The sequence below is a fragment of the Antedon bifida genome, chromosome 2 (assembly GCF_963402885.1).
Source record: "Antedon bifida chromosome 2, ecAntBifi1.1, whole genome shotgun sequence".
NCBI classification, from domain to species: domain Eukaryota; kingdom Metazoa; phylum Echinodermata; class Crinoidea; order Comatulida; family Antedonidae; genus Antedon; species Antedon bifida.
Genome location: NC_136227.1, coordinates 15,488,000 through 15,510,281, shown reverse-complemented (window position 1 = coordinate 15,510,281; position 22,282 = coordinate 15,488,000). Strand labels below are relative to the sequence as shown.

General features: G+C 30.8%; 1 protein-coding gene across 1 annotated transcript in view; it reads left to right on the top strand.

Moving 5' to 3' along the window:
• Positions 1–22,282, top strand: part of LOC144835477 (uncharacterized) — a 198,919-nt gene that overhangs the window by 2,878 nt on the left and 173,759 nt on the right. Inside the window, exons 3-4 of the mRNA XM_078690561.1 lie at positions 1,637–1,735; positions 14,362–14,460. Coding sequence (XP_078546687.1) covers positions 1,637–1,735; positions 14,362–14,460 — 198 coding nt within the window. The remainder of the gene's footprint in view (positions 1–1,636; positions 1,736–14,361; positions 14,461–22,282) is intronic.

The following is a 22,282-nucleotide window of genomic DNA, read 5'->3' as shown; positions in this document are numbered from 1 at the left end:
AAAGCAATTTCAGATAAAAGCTATGCATAGAAATCTTTTGAATTGCAATAAATAAACACATGATCTTTTTGTACGACAATTAAAAAAAGCATTATAGTGAACAAAAACTATGATGCCAAGTTGGTGCTCTTGGCAGAAATTTGTTTAAGGATTGTTGTATTTTCTTGAAAAATCAGTAGATCAGAAATATTTAAAAAATAATAATTAAAATGAAGTTGCAACAATTTGAATATCATTTATTAGTAGGAATGTACAAAAGCCCTAAACTCATACTTACAGTGAGAGCTCACACATTTCATTTTACATACACATGCACTTGAAAATGAAAGTTACACAATGATGACACATTATCATCAAAACAAATGTAAATGTACTGTACATTAATTGTTTCTCCACTTAACTGTTTTCATAGTCACATATTATCATTTATATGGGACTGTTTTGTACTAAAATTCTTTATGCTGTTATCAAAATGACTTTATACTATACTGCAATATTTACATTGATCTTCTGTTCTGGTAAAGTACAGTAGACCCTATCATAGAGGCTTACACTATGTATATCAAGGTCTACTCGCCCTAATTTGGCCAACATTTTCGGCAGTTAGAAATGTATTGGCCACGAAATATTAATTACATTACTCAAAATTTGCGACACCTTAAGTATTTCAAGAACGAATTCTGCTCATTATAATATTTTTAATTCATTTCCACGTCTGTTCATAACTTGCCTCCAAATGTTAAAGGTAGTCTAGTTTTTTCCCTTTCTTCATTTATATATTCACTTAAAAAAAACTTGCCTCAAATACCTGTCTGAACTCAATGAAATGTGAAATGTTATTTTAAACTCTTTTTCTGTATTTAAGTTTATTTAATTTTTACACTTTAGGGGGTCAGATAGTCACTTGATAGTGTTTTGTTTCACTTTTTGACGATCCCGTCTACCCCCTAAAGTGCTCTGTACCTTGTGATTTTTATTATTTATAAAAGACGAAATAAATTAAATGCATAGATTATAAATAATTACAATATTGTTTATCATGTGGATGGACGATTGTGTTTATAACCCTTTGATTAACCCCACACCTCATAGGATACATACAGTACAAAACAATTACGGCCTAGACTCTGCTTCTACAGATCATTTATTCAGACTATTCAGGCCACTGGTTCCTTCTAAGCATGCACAATACAATTGTGTCATCATCTCCATTGAATCCTTTGCTTACAAGTAATCAAAGTGGTGGTGAAGCAGGTTGATTTGACAGGTTTCCATGTTATTTCATTGCCCCTTGCTTAGTCTCAGTAATATTTATTATAGTACGTTATAGTACACAACTTCTGTAACACAGGGCAAACTAGTGCTGGTCTATTGATACTAACACTAAGAAATCTTCTGACAGACTTAGAGCTGGTTTATATCCATTGTTAATCTAATTTGTTTTAATTCTGAATTGTTTGACTTGGCATAACCATCTGGTATGCAAACACAATAATCATTACCTGTACAAATTGTTGTACTTTATTACTAGGAATTTAAAAGAGAAATAAATGTTACCTTTGAGTTTGATTTTTGATAATGATAATTATCTATATTATGTGAAATATAATAACCTCTATGTGCTTAATATTTTCAGTATAAAAGAACACCTTTGTCTGATGCTGCCCAATTTGGTCACAGCAGCATATGTATGTGTCTGATCAATGCAGGATCAGATGTGAATGCTGTAGACGAGGTAAGTCATGTACACTTGTATTTAAGTGTCTCAAGTAATTGTATAATGTTAACAAAATATTTAAACTTTTTTTTCCAATTTAAAAAGTCTAGATTAATTTTTTCATAAAATCTATAAATTGGAGTAATAAAGATTTTGTCTGATTTAATGTTGTAATTATAGATACAAAATCTTCACTAATCTTAAACCTTACATTATTTTAATGATTTACATTAATACATACAACAATACATTAGTTTATATTTTTTATTGACATTTTTGCCAAATATAATTGTGGCACATTTCAACAAATTACAGCATATAATTACTGTAGATAAAACCTGTTTAAATTACATTTGCTCATAAGAGCATTATCGGAATGTGCCTTGATTGAAAGCTTGGTCTTTGCTCTATCGTCCTACTGTACCCCATTGCTTGTAGTATAATATCCCACTACCCGCGGTCTGTGTTAAATATATAGGCATCCATGTCTAATTCATATTATATTTACCTGTTTCAAATGAAAAAATGGATAGCTAGATTGTTTTGAATTTAAAGAAATGCAGAGAATAATTTGCAAGCATATAATTATATTTGAACATAATGAACAACTATCTAAAAGGTAGTCTTCTTTATTGTACCTTTTTAATATCCTAGATGTGGGTAAAGTACATTGGAAGAATCCTCTCTCACTTCTCATCTGTTGTGCTGGCATACATATTATGCAATGTTTATTATATTCTTCAATTTTCAACAACAGCTAGCTATTTAAAAAGAAAGAAAGTTGATTGAATATAATTGTATGTAAATTTTTCAGAAAATTCAGTCGATGATCACTGTTTAAAAAAAAATATACAATAAGAAATATTTAATGCAGTATTTAAAATGAATTAATGAAAACAATTATGCATTTCTTCAATGGCCGCAAATGGTAACTGGCTGCAGGCCTTTTAATTTATTTTAAAGTCAGGTTTTTCAAAATTTACCCAACTTTGTCAATAAAATGATCCAATTTTGAGAAATAAGTAAATAATATTCTAATTTTAGCTATTAATTATGTGAAAATCATTAAATTTGAGACCTCTAATCAGTCTCATACTTAGTAACTTTATTAAAACTAAAGACAAGATTGACATGATGATTTGTTTGTCGCGAGAGGATAACGGTGTATTACTATCAGCAAGTTTTTAAAAGAAATAATGTTCCTCAAATTTTCTAGACTATAAAACATGTCCTACTATAACAATTTGTCATGATCCATTTTAAATTTGAGTGCTAAATAAAACTTGTCTGCTAAATCTAATACTTAGTTTTCTTCATCTTTCTGAGATAAACCATTGTTTGAATTCCTTTCTGATGAATTTGACAGTAAAACAAAGGTAATGTCATTGCAAACCCTTGTTTATATCACCATGGTTAAGGTTTTAAAGAAAACTGAATAGGCCAAATTTGTTTTGTTACGTTTCATGTCCAGGATTTGAATTTTTAATATTTTATTTGAGAAATATGTGAAAGATGGTCTTACAGTTCAGTTGTGTGCGTAATAAATGCTTCATTTTTATTTTTTTTATTACCATTAAAATATACAATGTAGCTAATAGATTAAATAGTCATCCATCTCCAAAATTTGATTATAAAGGAAATGTGAAACTAATTATTACATTTTGTTTTTATTTATTTTATCTTTCATATGTTATTACTCTATGATTTATATATACTACAGCTTGTGTATCTCTCAGTGTTCTTTCTTCTCTTTTTTAATTCAAAAATGCCCTTTTGCAGCAATGTCAAATGATCAAGCTAAACATAATTGTCAAATATAATAATTATAATACAGTTAACCTTTCCACCTACGCACTGTAATTCCTAATTACAAACTTTCTTATTTGTTTACACTTTGATATACTTACTTTCTGCAATTTAAATTATAATATTTAAAGTACTATGTTATTTCAAAATTACATGCGGAACAATAAAGTTATTGATTAATCATTAATACTCCTCACTTATTTAAATTTTATTAATCAAATACTGTAATTTAATAATATTGATAATGTGCCAAATTGTTAAGTTAAATTGAGATTTGCTATTCTCTTAAAAACAAAAAACCAATATATTCTTAGGCTAAATCATTCATAATTGATTTTAAATTGTATTTTTAAGTGTATATGGTCATTATTACAGTTATGATCATACTTCAGTTTAAAATAATTTCCATTTAACAATTCTATAAGAGAAGGAGCACGATACATGCAATAGCTTTTTTTAACTTACCAGTATTTTCAGTTAATTCATTGCAATTATATCCTGCATTATTATTATTGCAATCATTATACTACTATATAATTTGAATTTAAGCAAATTATGTAGTTAGACAGGGGTAATAATGTCAGCTGCATTACATCAAATCAAGAAATTTTAATACAATCACACTGCTAGAAGCAATGGTCAATCCAATTAATTGTGGTCCCAATATGTCCCTCATAAAGAATGGAAAAATAATAATAATAATGGATAAATAAATGACAAATAACTTTAAAATCATAGCAAAACATGGACGGTACTCACCAATTTTCATATTTGTTGCTCATGGCAAAATGTAAAACCACTAATGCTAGAGAATTTATTTGTTACAGACTTAAGTCAAAATCAGCATTGCATTAAACTATCACATGGAAGTTTTCAAATAATATATACTTATGGCCCTGTTTCTGCTGCCAAGAATATACACACTGTATATTATTTTATATGGTATTTTTTGTGGCAGCAGAAATGGGTCTCATAAAAAATATACTGTATAAACATGGAGCTATAAAATTAGATTTTATAGCTCCATGGTATAAATATACCGCATGTTTATCTTGATCATTATCGATATCGTTATCTCTGATATTTTATCATATATTTCTTGCACCTTTCTGCTGCCTTATGAATATACCATCTATATTGTTAACCCATAACACAAGGTTTGTTAAACATATCCTACTTAGAACAATTACTAAAATGTCACAGTGGACTGAAAATGTTAAGATATTTGCTCTATTTAAATGTGATAGAACCGAGGTTTCAGGGTAATAACAGGAGATGTGGAGTTTGGTTATCGTCAAAACAAGTGAACAGTAAGCAGTACAAAACAGCAAACTGACCATGGACAATGACTGCAAGTTGGGTAGACACAGGGTTTTCTGGTCCCATAGGGGATTTTGAGGGATCGAACCATAGCTATCTATTCCTCAATCCATACATTCCCACAAAGTAGTTCTCAAAAGAAACGGGTCACCGAATTATAATTCTAATATATTATTACGGTATGTTTATGCCGTACATATTGTAGCAGAAACAGGGCCTCTTACATTAATGGCTCATTGGGATGAGTAAAAGTTGGTATTAATAGTAATACCTAAGGGTAGACTCACAGCGTCAGGTTTGTTATCCAACACAAGGTAATCCTCTCTTGCTAGGGTTATTAACGCCACTGGCGAGGCGTAACAGCTTCCTAATGCTAATCTGCAGCTTAGTTCACATACAAAAATATGTACACTGCTTACATAACGCCACCGTGAGTCTGAACATACCCTAAGACACTGAACAGTACTATGTTTAAAAATAAAGGTGATTAATCAAAGACTCCAGCTGATAACTCCTCCACATAAAACTCCTAGAAAGTAGGAAGCCTTTTGTCCTCTTCCCTGACTGACTGAGCAGATATATATGATCTCTCTATTAATAATTTATATTGTAAACCTTATTATGTAAACAGAAATATCAATGAAAATTCTTCTTCACTAATAAGTTTTTTAAAGATATGCTACATTATTAGCAATTTACACCTAAATCCAGCCCTCAGTCTTAACCCTTTTCCAACATGCAATTCGTTTTTTGAGGATATTCACTACATTATTAGCAAATTACCCCCTAATCCACCCTTTTCCAACATGGCTGTTGAAAAAGTGTGTCATCCAATGGAATAGTTTTATTGCCAGTATTGTATGTCTGTGGATTTTCCATCTGAATTGACATAGCAGCAATCAATCATTTAATTAAGAAACTTTTGATATCAACAAACGTATAAGCCAGTTTCGAAGTTACCTACTTCTATTCTAGTTGTAGTTAAATTGTTTCTACTGAATAATAATTTAAACGAAAAACAATCGGCCTATAAAATTAGAAGTTAAAAAAAACTAGAGGTGCCATTTATTATGAATTTCATGTGCGAGAGCATTTCCGGCCATCTAGAGGTGTCATTTAACAAAATTAAATCCCGCTCCTTTTTCAGATCCTGGCTAAGTCCCTGGACATTTGGGCAATCCCCTTAAGATAGTCCTGCTACTGCCCCTGTAAATAATTCTAAGCATGTGAAACAAAATACTGATTATTGATTATTTGAAAGTGGATTAAAAACATAAAATATGTTGGTATCACATGGATGACACACACACAGAGTGATATATCACTTTGTTAGTTTTTCTGTCTTGTGCTGCTATCTGTATCGTGGTATTCTAGCTTTAAAGTTTAAAAAAATTAAGATAAAATGAGTTGAATATTTATTATTGAAATGAGTACTTATTATTCAATTACATAATAAAAAATTAGTTTTGATAGCTGTATTTCAATGCTTGGTGTTTATGAACATCTATTACTACATTAATACATAACTTGCTTGCTCATCTTGATTGTGCTAAATACTTATGCTAGGGTTTTATTTCTAGATTTTTTGTCCTCTTTTAATACTATACAATCAAATATTTTAATGAAATCAGAAAAACAGCTTAAAGAATAATAGGAACTAAAGAGAACGCTAAAGATATTGTTAACAGTGCCATAAGTAAAAAGTAATTATGTCTGATGAGTATCACCCTTCCTCACCATTACCTTGTCTTAGTAAGTCAGGGCGTTTAGTGTTTACCCAAGAGGAAAACCAATAGGATGAGAAACTCGTTTCTCACTACTGCAATGAGTCAATTCAATGAAACTTACATACATTGATCATTTTATGCTATACCCTTACACACACCAATCTTGCTTGTATTTTGTATATTAAACAATTTATTTTATCTGTATTTTACCAAATTTGAACCTTTTTTAACTCATTTTTATATCTTTATGTGAATTTTTAACTTTGAACAAACAAAAATAATGTACATATTTTTCTGTATTTGACCATGAATAAATGAATACTAGGCCGGTAATTTGTTTAGTTTTATAACTAAATAGGCCTACTGTAATAATATTCAATTCAAATTGTTCTATCCTAATTATAGTTTTCAAAGTATTAAATACAAAATTACTAAAGAAATATAAAATGGAGACTGCTTTATTTTTTTTTATACATAAGCAATATTATAATAATAATTAATCTGATACTCTAGAATATAAGTTTAAAGTTGATTATTTTAATAAAATATAATATTTTTGGCATCATGTTGTACTACTCACACAGTGATAAAACCTAACATGGCTGTTCAAGTGAGGCAAAAGCTTCTCTTTTCACCTCCTCTTAAACAATTTAAGCATTTTACTAATTTAATATACAGTACATAAGTACTTTCCTATCTACCAGATTGTTGATTCAGACAGCTTTAACCAGTTAAAGTTTTTGATAATTTCCTTGGATGATATATTTTTTACTGAAACCACTCTGAGTCTAACTAAATACCGTCCTGATCTTAATACTAATATTAAAAATAATTAAGATGCCAATAAATATAAGTTATTAAAAGATAGTGATAAAATTAGCGCTGTCAGTGTCAATTGAAATGAAAATTTTCTGTTAGTTTACGGGGTAAACAAAATTTGGTTCAAAACTTTACTATACCAATTTTCAACACAAGTGCAACTGATTATCAGTGATTTAGACTCTCAATATAAAATCTGGTAGTGATGATGATACACCTTTAAAGCTGTTTTACAAGTGATCAAGTTTCCTTTTGCATTAGTGTTTAGTGGTTACAATAATATATAAACCACAAAATGATTTTCCAACTCTTTTTGTGTACCAATTTAATTGTACCCAATGTTCCAAAATAATTGATAAAAAATATTTGTGGTTAATTAAATTCCACAAATATATAATTTATAGAGGGCGACATTCAAGTTTATCTAAATTTTGTGCACAATAAAAAGAAGTTTGATATTCATTTTGTATAACAAACACATGGAATATTTTAAAACACATTTTTTTTTCTATTGTTCACTAATTGTTGTATACTTTATCGTTTTATAGCATTGCTATGTTTTAATATTGTTGGTGTTCCACTTAGTGCTTTTTGACAATTAGGCTTAAATATAGTTGATACTGTGTGCAAAACAATATCAGTTTTTTGTGGCAACAGTGTACAGTTATATGCTCTAATTTAAAATATAATCTTTAATGTGTATTATTATCAATACATAATGCTATACATTATGTTTTTTCATGCGGCTATGGTCATAAATTTCCATTTGAAACACTTTATAAAACATTTACAATAACAATAGTGCCTTGACCATTTTATTAAATTAATATTATTTTTTTAAACAGTATTTAATCAAAAGGTGTATTGTCCCAAAATCATGAAAAATGAAGATTAATTAAATCAGATTTTGAATATGTTATTTTGTAGGGTTTTAATAAAGTTACTGTAATCACTTCCGTAGAAAAAAAATAATAATGTTTTCACTTATAAAATGACAAATAAATGGTTAATTTAACCAAAAACCCATTGGCTGGCAGCCAATTTGAACATTTCTTCATTAAAATATTTAATTTGAAATTTTTTCAGGTAAATACATTTTTTTGGATCCAATTTTTGGTCAAAATGGAGAACTATTATGTTACATTAAAATGGCACATTCAACAAAATTGTTCAAAATAATTTTTTTTTTCAGTGAGACATTACATCTTGACAAAAACACTTCAACACAAACCTTCAATTGTTCTTATATATGATTTTGTATTTTAAAAGTGCAATTTTCACAAATTGTTTTTTAGACAAGTCACTTAAATGCCCTATGATCCCTGTGTATTATAATGATCAAAGATGCTAGTTGTACTGAATATTTTAGTATGATGTTTTATTCATCATTTTTAGTAATGCATTTTGCCATACTCAACACACTACCAACTCCGTCCACCATCTCCTCCTCATTAAATAGTGAAGAGCAATGATATTAAAGGATGTAATATAGACCCATATTAGACCCATTTTTAGTTTGTAATTATTTTTTCCATAATACATTACAAGGGCCTATACATTTTATATTACACAGTGCCCTCACTCATCATTTATTTTACTTAAATTCTGTTTATATTGTTAGCACTTTCAGTACCAGTGTATCTGTTCAATAAAAACCAAAAAATCTGTACAAAATTTAATTTAATTTAATTTTTTAGACCTTTTTTACAAAACACCTTTTAATTGAAATAGCATTTAAAATAAAAGAAAAACGATTACCAGCATTAAACTAGATGATGATTTCATTTCATTATTCGGTCTATTTCAGTATATACATAAAAAAAAAATGAAATTGGGGAGACCAGGGTCAACCTAAGTGAACTTAATCACTGAGATATACGGTAATATTTGTTGTCTTAGTCTAATTTGGCATTTTTGGTCGCGTGCAAATGAGACTCTATAGCTCACTATGTCGGTCAGTAGATCGGTCGGTAAACACTAACTCAAATTTGCGCATGTGACTGCAGCCATGTATATGGCCTTGTTAATCATCTATGAAAATATATATGATTCAGCGTTTAAATATAAATCTACCCACTGTAATGTTGGTGTTGCTACAGTTTTTCATATTTTAGAACAATGACAGATTATCAATGCTTACTTTATAGCATTCATTCAAGTATAAGCAATAATGTCAACAGTATATTATTTGAAAATCACAATATAAAAATATCAACTTTATTGATTTTGTAAAGGTTAATATTTGGTAACAGAATGTTCATTCTTTTAAATTCAAACTTTTATTTATCCACAAAATATTAAAGATTAAAAATAAACATGAAAATTTCATTTTTAAAACACTGATCGTGCCTTAAGTTGCATGGTCATTGACACTATTTTAACTAAAATAACTAACTTAAATTTAAAGTTTAGTTAGCAAAGTTCAAAAGGATGAACTAAAACACCTAATAAAAACCTTAAAAGAGGCTATGAGGATGCTTGTTTTTCTTGTCTTACCATTATTGAATAAATGTTATTGAATTGAAATTAAATTGAATTGAATTCACAGCCTACACGTACAATAATATACAATAATGACAAAATATGATGTTTTAATTAAGTTTAACTAAAAATGAAAAACTACAATGTGTATTCCCTTTGCGGTCAGCCATTTTTTATTGTTGCAAAGTTTCAAAATGACGCAATGAACTTTACTCCGTCCATTGGAACAGAGTATGCTCAGTATACTGTGCATAAGCATGCGCAGATTAATATTTTGTGTAGATTACCATATCCTTTCATCTACTGTCCCCTTCGTCTACCATTTTGTCATAAAGTCACTAGTAGGTTTTATTGTAGTGATTTCAAATTTTAACAGCACACCACGTGTAACAGCTAATACTAAATAGTAGTACTAATCATTGTCAGTATTGTCATTTCTATTGTAAATAAATAGTCAACAGAGACCTCTTAGAATCAGGCTTCTGAGTCATGTCAGGCATCTATTCACTCTTTACCAAAATTTGGGATTTTTAAAATGTCTTTCTTTCTATGATATTCATTTATGACTGACAATTTTATACTTATAGTTTCATTCTACTGTAAAAAAATGCTACTCTCTTTGTCATTACATTCAGCCTCTTACATTAACATTCAAATTAATTCAGAATAAACACATTTGGATGATGAAGCCTAAAAAAAAACCAGAAATAACTAAAATACAAATAAATTTTGATTTATATACATTATTTATGCTACCTTTTATAGGTATAAAACATACAGTGCTAGTTAAAGGGGATTCTGGGTTTAAAATTGCTTTTAAATATCGTTTATTATTTAAATAACAATATAGACATGTCAGAATGAAAAAGTAATAACGAGAAATTAAAAAAATTAAATTTCATATACATTTTAGGGTAAATTCATGGAAAGTCTGTTTTTAAGCAGCTTAGAGAAGCTCATTAATATTCATGAGATATTCACAAAATCACGTCATCAGTGGATTCCAAACTCGCGACGTCATGTACGTTGTGTTTGTCGACTAATTTACATCTCTCTTCCTTGTCAAACGACGACCACCCGATCATTGTAAAATACATTTTTTGTAGATTTTCTAAGCTAGGCCTAAAGTGTAATAATAACAGTAGCATATATTTATTTGACATTTAAAGCCCCGTCCCTACGTTTTTTAGATCTAATTTAAGATCACAAACTATATTTAATGTAAAAATAATACTATATGGTCCTATTGCGATAACTTTTTTCGTCTTTAAACGGTTAAAAATGTGAAAAATAAGTCGATTCTAATAATTATAGCGGCCCGCTATAAATCCCAAAATGCATTGCGCGCGGATTGATATTTTTGTTTTTCACCTGTAATTCGCCCACTTTTCGATCGATCGTGAGGCCAAAACAAATGGAAGACTCCTAACTTTTCAGCGAAAATACCGGGTTTTCCCCAATTTGTATCAACGGAGTCTGGCAAAAATAGAAAGAAAATTAATGCAGCAACTATACAACGTCAGGCGAGGTATATAGCTAGCGTACGATGTTCGTACGTTACCGATGTTTACCAGCTAGGCCTACAAAACTAAGCCTAGCTAGGCTAGGCCTAAGACCGTCCATGAGAGGTCGATCGCTGCGAGCTACTTAGGTAGTGCATTGTTTCTCACTTTTTATCATAATTTACCATAAAACGTACATTTAAGACAAGAAATGACATGGTTTAATGTTTTTAAAGTGATATATATGTATTATTTTCCAAAAAACGTCCAAAATTGCAGGGGAGGGGTCTTTAATGAAATACAAAATTTAGTACATGGAGTCATAAATTATACTATTTTTATACCTCTATAGTACAGATCGTATTCGGCTTCACGTACTAGCCTAAATCATTTTTTTTATGGGTGAGAGCCATTCTGACTAGGGATTCCATGCCACGATGGATGGCTATGTTAAAATATTGGGGCCCATGGGCCTAGCTAGCCTACTAAGCGATTGGCCCATAAATAACAAAACTCAGTGGATTCCAAACCCATCCTATTAACCAAACTCCTAAACAATATAAACCTAAAACGTTCTACAAAATCGGCTGCAAATATTGAGGCAAAACAGGTCCGATCGCCGTCCGCACGTATGGTGTCCCGATCGTCTAGTAGGCCTAAAATAGTTTACTCTCCTAAAAAGCGGATACTGCATCAAGCAAGTACACCTAGTAGGAAGGAGACCTAGCTGATCCGGCCCAGTTAAAAAATGAGCTAGCTAGTGTAGTAGACCCTATGCGAATTGATACTACCATGCCTTTTACTAGGCTACACTTGTTAAAATTAGCATGTTATGTGTACAAATATTCCAACTCATTCGAGCTATATTATCTATATCATTCCGGTAGGTCGAGTCGACCTTCAATCAAATACTGTACATCGTTCATGTTGTGATTATAGACAGGGTATACTCGACCCGACCAGTTTGGTATTGTATACTGTATCTGCTTATCACGTGACGATGGCAGGCATGGGCAGAGTTCACGTGTATCGTCTCGCTCAGCAGGAATGTACAGACGTTACGCTTCATTGATTTTGAAGAGTTTTCCCCTAAGTCAGTGCGAAAATCGACGTAAACTGAATCTCCAAATGATTTTACACAATTGTGATGAATTTTCATAGAAAATTAACTTTATAAATGGGAATTAAGACCGACTAAAATTACATCAGATAAGCATAATTTTACAAAAGTAATTGATATGGTTAATGATAACGAGTCGTCGGAAGATCAACCATTTCACAAATTTTTCTATTCTGTAACACAGTGTCATATCGCCGTAGCTGCACTTGCAATTTTGGCTTCACTTCACAGCCTTCATTCTGCTTCACCGCTCGCTTATAATAAGTGAAACTTTTACCGTTCAAGAGACAAACAATTATATTTTATTTTTTACTATTCATTTTAAACCCGGAACCCCGCTTTAATAATCAAACAGAAATAAAACTTGGTTTAATTTGGTTGCCAACGCAATGTAGGCGCTATGCAAGTGAGTTAACCAATAACAAGCAACAGTTCGGATAATCCATCACATTGTGATTGGTCAATTTGCTTGATTTAATTAAAAAATTGGACAGACTACAGACAAATGCACAGACTAAATGTTGGGACAAACTTGACTTATTACACGCAATTATTACTCGGTAATCACCTCTGTAGTCCCATGGGTACTCTTTTAAATAGTTATTGATTACACTGCCTTAAAATCTTCTTTAAATAATAATTGTGTAAATGAATTTGACCAGGACCTTTACCATGCCAATCCATATCAATACTTTGAGTTACAATTGTAGATAATATATTGATATTCATTTGTAGCTATACACTAGGCTTCATTATCTTAAGATTATTAGAGTATGCGTAACAGCAGTATGATCATACGCACTGTTTATATTTTATGTGGTGTAGTAGGTACAGGGGGAGGCATAGCTACAGCAGTATGATCGTAATTACTTATAGGGCTGGAAATCATTCAAATATAGGTTTGTAATTGTATTAAACTACTGTTGAGTAGGGAGTACGGCAAAACATCTGACCAATTACTCAACTCCCTGACGCAAAGCTACTCCACAGTAGTTTAAAGACACCTTCCCTACAATTTGTGACGTTTTGTAAAAATAATACATATATATTACTTTAAAAACATTAAACCAGGTCATTCCTTGTCTTAAATGTACGTTTTATGGTAAATTATGATAAAAAGTGAGGTTGTGGGTTCGAGTCCCACCTGTGAACTACTTGCGATTTTTTCGCAAGTATTCTCAAATGTACTTCGTATGAACAATCATTCAAATATACCAAATTCTATATTGTGTGGTGTCTGGTAGGGGTATGGCTACATCAGTATGGTCATACTCGCTTAGTGCTGGAAATTAATAGTATGTGACCTGATTTTAGTGAAGGTGACAAAGTCACATTCCTCAAATATGCATCATGTTCAAAGGGACTTTAATACCATATAACCATAACATCTTTATTATAGGTCTAATAGAGAGTTTGTTTATAATTATAAATTTTTCCCATTGCATGCATCTATACATACAGGGTATCAAAATGACCCAATTGTACTAGGAATGTTATTTGTAGTTTCAACATTATTCAACATCTTCGATCCAATTGTGTGGTCAATTTTGTGGAAATTCCCCACTTTTTTGTATGAATTTTTCTGTTTTTTGTTATTGCATGCATCCATACATATTGTGAATAAAAATGGCCACAATTAGGGAGAGCATGGGGTATTAATGAGGTATCAAACTTTACTTGATTGCAATTATACTGTGTTTTAAACTATAATTGAAACTTGCCCTTGGGCAAGTACACTTACTAGTTTCAGATATACTTTTATTCAACTGTGATATATTATTGTAAAAAGATTCTTGTTGTTTTGGTTTTTTTTTATTAACAAAAATGTGCATTTTTCTAACATATACTTATTTTTTAAATGTTAAATAGAATGGCTATACAGCATTGCATTGGGCTGCAGCAAATGGTCACGTCGATGTCTGCCAAACATTGGTAGACATGGCAGCAGCAGTGGACCAACAAAATAATGTAAGTCATAAATTAATTTTTGTAATCGCATTCATGATCAGAATCCTAAATTTTGTACTTATTAATTTTAGATTAAAATGCTTGTTCCTCAAACAGAATTGCACAAAATGCATTCCTAAAGAATGTAATTATTTTATTACGGTATAGAGGCTACTTGTTAATACCTTCATATTTTTTCTTATTTTGAATTTTATTCAATTGTCTAATTATTCAACATCAAGATAGTGCAGGCAAGTGAACATAGACCGAAAAAAATTAAACAAGTTTAAAATGCTATTTTTGAGGCTATTAAAAATCTGCAGTTAATCTAGCAATCATTAGGTGGATTACTGTAATTTGGTTATTAAAATCACTTTGGTTTTGAAGTTTCTTGTTGGTATGACAACTACAACTAATGCAGCTCCTGCATTGTATCTGTCTCAGAATATCCTTGTATAATCAATCTTCTTCAAACTTGTTTTTTATCAGTACATTAGTAATGCTAATTTTAATACAATTTTTTATAACGATTATAATATTATTGAATGCTTTTCATGTTGGCAACAAATTTGTCACTGTGTGTATAATTTTGGTAAATTAAAACAAAATAAGAATGCCAGTTTTGCTATAAAAAAAGGAAAGCTTAAAAATTGTCTACGGTAAATATTTGCCGCATGCTAAAATTGAACACCAAAGATCGAATCAAGTTTTTCTGTTGGATGAAAACTCTTTCTTTACGCTTGCTCATTAGCTATTTCTGTTAGCAATTGCTCACTATTATAACATTATATTTCCATACCTTCATTCCTATCAATCAATCCTTCTGGTTGCTATGTTTCATTAGTTGAAATGGAGAAAGACCACAAAGACAAAGACATTCAAAATGCACATGCTCAAATTTCGGCAGTAACACCTATTAAGAAATAATCTTTTGGTTCACATAAATTTACTTACTGTCAATCAATAGTATTATCAGCATTCATGATACTGGTGTCTATGAATGATGGGGTCGAGGTTAAAAATATCAACATGAACCGGAGGATTGGTACCTGCTGTCTCTTTTTTTATAAATTTGTTAAATTATTAAATCTGACTTGTGCATTTATGTACAGGATAGCACCATTTTAGTATTTGAATTGTACAAATTTTTCGGTCTTATGTAGTAGGTTGCACTGCATTTCTGCAGGCATAATGCATATTTTTCTTGACTTTTTACATATCAACTATAACATTTCTATTTAGTATTTGAATTGTAGGTTATTTGGTCGTTGATAAGGCAAAGTATTTCTTGTAGTAGTAGGTTGCACTGCATGCTTTTTGTTTCTTTCATATGAAATATTAAATCCATTACTGTAGTAGTACATTGTTTACAATATACAAATGTCCACTCACTCACTCCTATATATAGGAGATATGGAAAACCAATTCACGGTTTGTTACTTGGAGTTGTGTTATGATGATTAAAATTAGCAGAGGATTACTGTTTACATCTCATAGTAGTTGATGAATCAAGTCAATACAATGACATCGTCATGATAGAATCCAATATGGCCTGCAATTTGGCAGGAAAAAAACAATTGTTTTTCAAAATGCATTTTTTTGTCCATACAATATACAATACAATGTACAATAGGCCTACTATCTTAAAACAAAACAGTAATTTGCTTGCTTTAAATTGATCGGTTATAAAATGCTACAAGAAATTATGGATAACAACAAGGCAGAAGATTGCACACACATGTTTAGTAATACCTACAAACCATCAAGAAAGGACATGGACACGATTAAGACCTCAATTGGTTTAAAGAAAAATAAAGATATTATTATAATTAGAACGAATAAAGGCGCCAAAGTTTACATTATGATTATCGAGCAATGTACAGAATTATATTGATGACCCGACAAAATTTACAAAACTCCATAGACTCTAGAATCAAAAGAGAGGGATCTTTACAACAATTCCCACAAGATTATTATGGTTTACCAAAACTCACAAGGACTTTGATAGTGATGGATCACCAAAAACAAGACCAATCATCTCTTCAATCGGAACATATAACTATAACAAAGCATTTAAACAAATTAATTCAACCACTCATTTTGTTTACAATGATAATGCATATTATCAACAAATCTACGGAGTAAGTATGGGTTTGCCACTAGCACCAATATTATCTAATTTATTCATTCCTTTTGATCGTCTATCTAAAGACAAGGATTCAAGAACATATGGGTAGGGATAAAAATTCACATAATTACAAATATTATCAACAATAGGAATTGCCTAGATCAATGCAGCAAAGAAAATTTCAACATTATCGACACACAATCAAGGACTTACGAAAGTTCAAAAAGATCTCGAAAAAATCTGTAAAAGCAACAGCTGATACTTAACAAACATATATATTTTGAGTAATTTGACACCAAATACAGCTGTCTATGACAAGCGGTTACTAGTATTTAAAAAAAATGGCTGCCATCTTTGTTAACATCAAATTTTGAACCTTTGCGATAGTCCGATTTGTGTATTTTTAAAAAATATTTTCACATTTTGCTGAATACAATTATTCACGTGGAATTGCCATGACAGGTCACTCGTAAATTACACCTTAATTACATTACACATTACACCTAATCATTTTTTTTATGCTTACAACTGACCAGTATATCTTGACTATTTTCTTTTTGTTAAAGATCATTTTATTGTTCGCATTCGCAAATAGAATCGGTAAACATTTGGTCAATAAAGCATCATGCATGTACATAACAAGTGGAATATACACTGGTAAATCATTAATTTAAAATAGACTATAAACCCCTCCATTAAGTGATGCCAAGGACAATAGATGATGGTCAATTTTGACTAAATATTTCATCTACATCTATAAATGTGCGAAGTTTTTCGACTAAGACGTTGTGATCAATTAGGTTGAAAATCTTTTTATAATCAAGCAGCATGACATGGCTCTCCATATTATTAGCAGTGTCTTCAAACCATTTGTTCAATAATGAAACTTAAGAGCATCAATTGTTAATACACCTTTGGTGCATCCGAATTGCTTTTGGTTTTATTTTGGTTCTACTTTACAGTAGGTGAAATAATGAATGAATCTGTAACATGGCTTTCATGACCATAGTGACACAGAGGATTTAGATCTTCAAACACAGACACAGGTTTATACACTCATACATTCAATTCCTGCTTGTCACCTTTGCAGAAGTTATTGGACGATATTTGTAAACGATGAGTGAGCACCATCAAGGTTGATAGGTGTTTGGTACGACGTCACCATGGAACACTTGTCACTTTGGAAAAGCTGATCAACATTTCTGGGGTAGAAATTGCAAAGAGATTTAGCCTATACAGTTAACCTTATTACGATAGTGGAAGTATTCAGACAGTTTCCCTTTGCTTAATAAACATTGACGTATGAATCATGTGTTTGAAGTAGCTGGCCTAAGGAGTAACCCATGGTCCTTATTCGCAAATAGAATTGGTAAACATTTGGACTTTCTTTTTAGTAATTCTTTCAGACAATAAAGCATCATCCATGTACATAACAAGTGGAATATTCACTCAGATTTGTCTTGTAACTTATTAACATGATGCATGATACTTTATAAGAAATGGCACAATTATACAGCCAAATAGGTACCCCTAATCACTAACTAACACAATAATATCACAACTTTGCTTTTGCTTGTTGTTATATGCAGACAATTGGCTTGTCCTATAACTGTTTTTTAATCCAAAAATGCATCTTGTATCATAATAACTTACCTTCATTTGGCTTTCTTTTTTACAGTATGCACATCATGTTCGCGATTTGAATTTATTTAAAATTCGATATCAAAATATACAAACATTTTGTTCACGTAAATTCTTGGAATTTCCTACCATTTTAAAAAAATGGCTGAAGTTGAGCGAGAAAACATGCGCTCGACACAGTACCGTCTCTTGGTAGCTTGAGTAATGGCCAGTATTGAACACATGGAATTTGATTTCGCGATTTGAATAAAATAAATTTAATTAATCACAAACTGTAAAAATTGATATCAAAATACAAAGCATTGTTCATGTAATCCGGGGATGTTGTTGTGGTGGAGAATCCCCAGGATTACGTGAACAAAATATTTGTATATTTGATACCAATTTTTAAATAAATAAATAAAATTAATTTTATTTATATCGCGATCATAATGTATGTACTGCAGTCATACAGTCAACTACCAAACAGAATATACAGTCTCAAACGGCCAGCTTCCAACCAGCCTTTCTCACGTTTGGATGTGTTTCTGTCGTTTTGAAAAATTTATAAATTGTGCCTTAATCATTTAACGTTGATTCATATTGATTCTTGAATTTATTTAATTTAATAAGCAATATTTCTGTTTCTCTTTTTTGATAAACAAGTGCAATAAACTACTTATTAATTAGACTACCTGTGACTGTTTGAGCCTACAGACTGAGTGCATCAGACAGTCAAACTGGCAATTTAAAAAAGCGATTAGTAAATTTAAGGCAATACTGTATGGCAGGCTACATCTAACTATTTGGGTCGTCGGAGATGGTTTTTGTTTTAATAGAGGCATTGCTATTGAAGTTGCTGCTAAATAATATTGTGTAGTATTATAGACTGAACCACTAATTACTACTTGAACCTAAAATATTGCTCTTCTTCCTTTTTAGCTTACATACATTTTGCCATTTTGGTGCTTAATATCAGGTAAATGGTGGCACCACCTGCAGTTGATTAAATGTATCAGTTAAATGTTCTTGATTTTTAATTTCCAGGGGCATAGACCTATAATCTTTGATAAAACCTTATAGGTGTATTATTTATTCTACTGAACTGAAGTATCTTAACCCCCATCTATCTTGTCTAGTTTGTTAAAACTCTTCTCAAAATGAATTCACAAGGTTCTTCTAGATAGGTTAGTCATCACAACAACATTGTAATCATGATTGTCACACATGTAAAATCAGTATAATTGCAGTATGCCTGTATTCACCGTGTGGATCATTAAGTTCATTCAGCTACTTACTGCTAAAATACAGAACTCATTTCTATTGTACAATTCAAGGAGAGTAGATCTACACAGTTTGTAACATTCTAATCCATTGCTCTTTTGATTTCATATTTTAAGTTACATTAAACAAGAAATATTTATTACAAAAAACACCGCTTGACATTTTAAAATTAATCATTGTTCTTTCTTCAGATATATTGAATGATTAATTACAATTGTTGATTATTCATTTGCGATATTCTATTTTCTATATTATATTTATTTATGACTACATATATGTAAAAAACGTTTCTTGTGTTTTTATGCAACTTCAAATTTTTATTTGTGATACTAAGTCTGGTCAAAAATCACCCTCACCATGGTATAAAAACTTACCCTAATAAAATTTCATTCGTAGGTCCTATGTATAATTAATTGGTTAACCAAAAATGTCATTTATCTCATATACTGTAATATTTGTGGAAAACAGTACGTCGGAGAAACCAAAAAAAAAAAAAAATTACCCGAATCTGTACTTGTTATATATATTTGGCTTATATAAGTTTTAAATGAAACTCTTAAACTATTTTTCCCTTTAGAATGGTAATGGTCATTTTATCGTCATAGATGTGATATATTTTCAATTGTTTTGTGTTAGTTCGATTAAAGTTAAACTTTATTCAATTAAACATGTTAATTGTTTTGGGTGGTTTTTTTGCTGCTGGTGGTATCTACAATATCTAAGGTAGTCTAACTTTAGAGAGGTATGCCAAGGCCAAGGCAGTGTACAGATAGTCTGTAGGTCATTTGGTATTGTTTACAATGTGCTAAATCATATAACATTGGTCTGGCGGGCCTGGTGGGCCTTTTGCAGCAGAGAAAAAGTCTGTCGTTTGTGATACTGGTATAAGGATGCCAATGGGCATCCCATGGTGGTAAAATTAAGTGGTATCTCTCTCATCTAACCTGGGTCGATTTTTTAGCACGTTTCGGGGTCCCCCGGTCTAGACGCAGCAGGGGGTACCCGGCAGACTCCCATTTTTATTGACTTCATGTGACCCCAAAAACACTTAAATAGTCAGATATTGGTACCTAGCTCATCTAACCAAATGTCTCTGGGCTGCCTGTCTAAAAACGGAACTTTCCAATTTAATCAAATATGAAAACACATGTAACTTTATCAAAGCTGAACAAAAATGGGCTAACGTAAAAGAAAAACTGTTTTAGTACGTTTTGATAGTTATAAACATATTATATCTATCCTCCGTAATACGACGAGGATGAAAAAGATTTGCTATTCAATCGAAGTTGAAAAATACCATAAAAACCCCAGTGGTCTAAAGGTTAAGAAAAATCTGCATATCAAGCAAACTCAGAAACTGTTCCGGTTTCGAAGTTTTACATCCAGGTATGAAGCGTCTCACATACACACAGAGCCAAAATACTATTTTGGACTTGCACAGTGTATGGACTCTAACCTTACGGTTTTCATTAAATAGATCATTCCATGCTATCCATTCTAAATACCTTATTTTTCAAACTTTTGCATTCTTCTTACTCATCTCATTCATTTTTGTCTTGGTGAAAAGGGAGGGTATTTTATATTCCTCCCCTGAGTTTATAGCCTCTCTACCCGATCACGAACATGAGCTTTATAGAATAATGACAACTGTCAAAAGTATGTGTTTAGTCAATTTTTATCGTCTTTTATTGGCATTTTGTTAATTATTTTATATATTTAAATTAATTTTTTTTAAATGTAAAATAACAAATGCAATGTTTTTATTACTTTTAACATTGTAACATTTAAACGAAAGGAAAAAATATGCTTAAAAAATATAATATTTATAACAGAGTATGATAATAAAAGTGGGACGAACTCACAAAAGACCAAAAAAAAAAAAAAGATTCAGATGAATCCCAAACCAGCCCTTTTGATACGCTCTTAATTTTTGGAAAGTGAAAGTACTACAGGTATCATCTTTCGTATACGCGAAATGGATTATCATTAAATGATTGGTTCTTACTCTAATTAAGATTATAATCGCGAATGATAGTTCAAAATATGCAATGTATTGTGATATCCACGCAAGTAATGCTGTGAAAAAAAACTAGGAGATCATTAAGCGTCCGATATAATGCACTATTAAGTATAAATAATCCATCATGATAATAGGTATATTAGAGGCTGTAATGTGTTTAAATATATAAAATCCCTTTTTTTCATTATAAAAAATAGATATAAATTTGTAAAAATATAATATTCTGCTTCTTTCGTAAAAAAACAAACTAACAATCCGCATAAACTCAAATTTGGCCGTTGCCATGGAAATACATGTGTGAAATAAAAAATACTTCATATTTGATTTCTCTCAACACATATAAAAATTTGAAAGAAATCCATTTTTTTGAGTCTGCCACTATTTTTGATATTTCTTTGATTCTTACAGACAATGGCTCTTAATTAGTGTAGGTTTTATAGCTTTGTTATTGTATTTTTCAACAGGCGCTAACGGCGTCTCGCAATTTCTAGTTACTGTGTATTTTAAATGATTATTGTTGGCCGTTTTTCATCTCCTCTGTCCCATGGCTATACTAAATTACAATAATTACCATTTATTGTCTTTATGCTTCCTGTTTGTTTGTTTTTTTGTTTGTGTGTGTTTTGTTCTGTCTTTTTGTTCTTTTTGTTTTCATTACACACAATTTTTTACATTTATTGTACTTGGCTTGCCTACCACAAGTGTCAATTTGGAGTAATCCAATTGATGTATAACTTCTAGGGCTTTAGCCTCTTCTTTTTAGCATTTTTTAAAAATTTGATAAAAGTTTT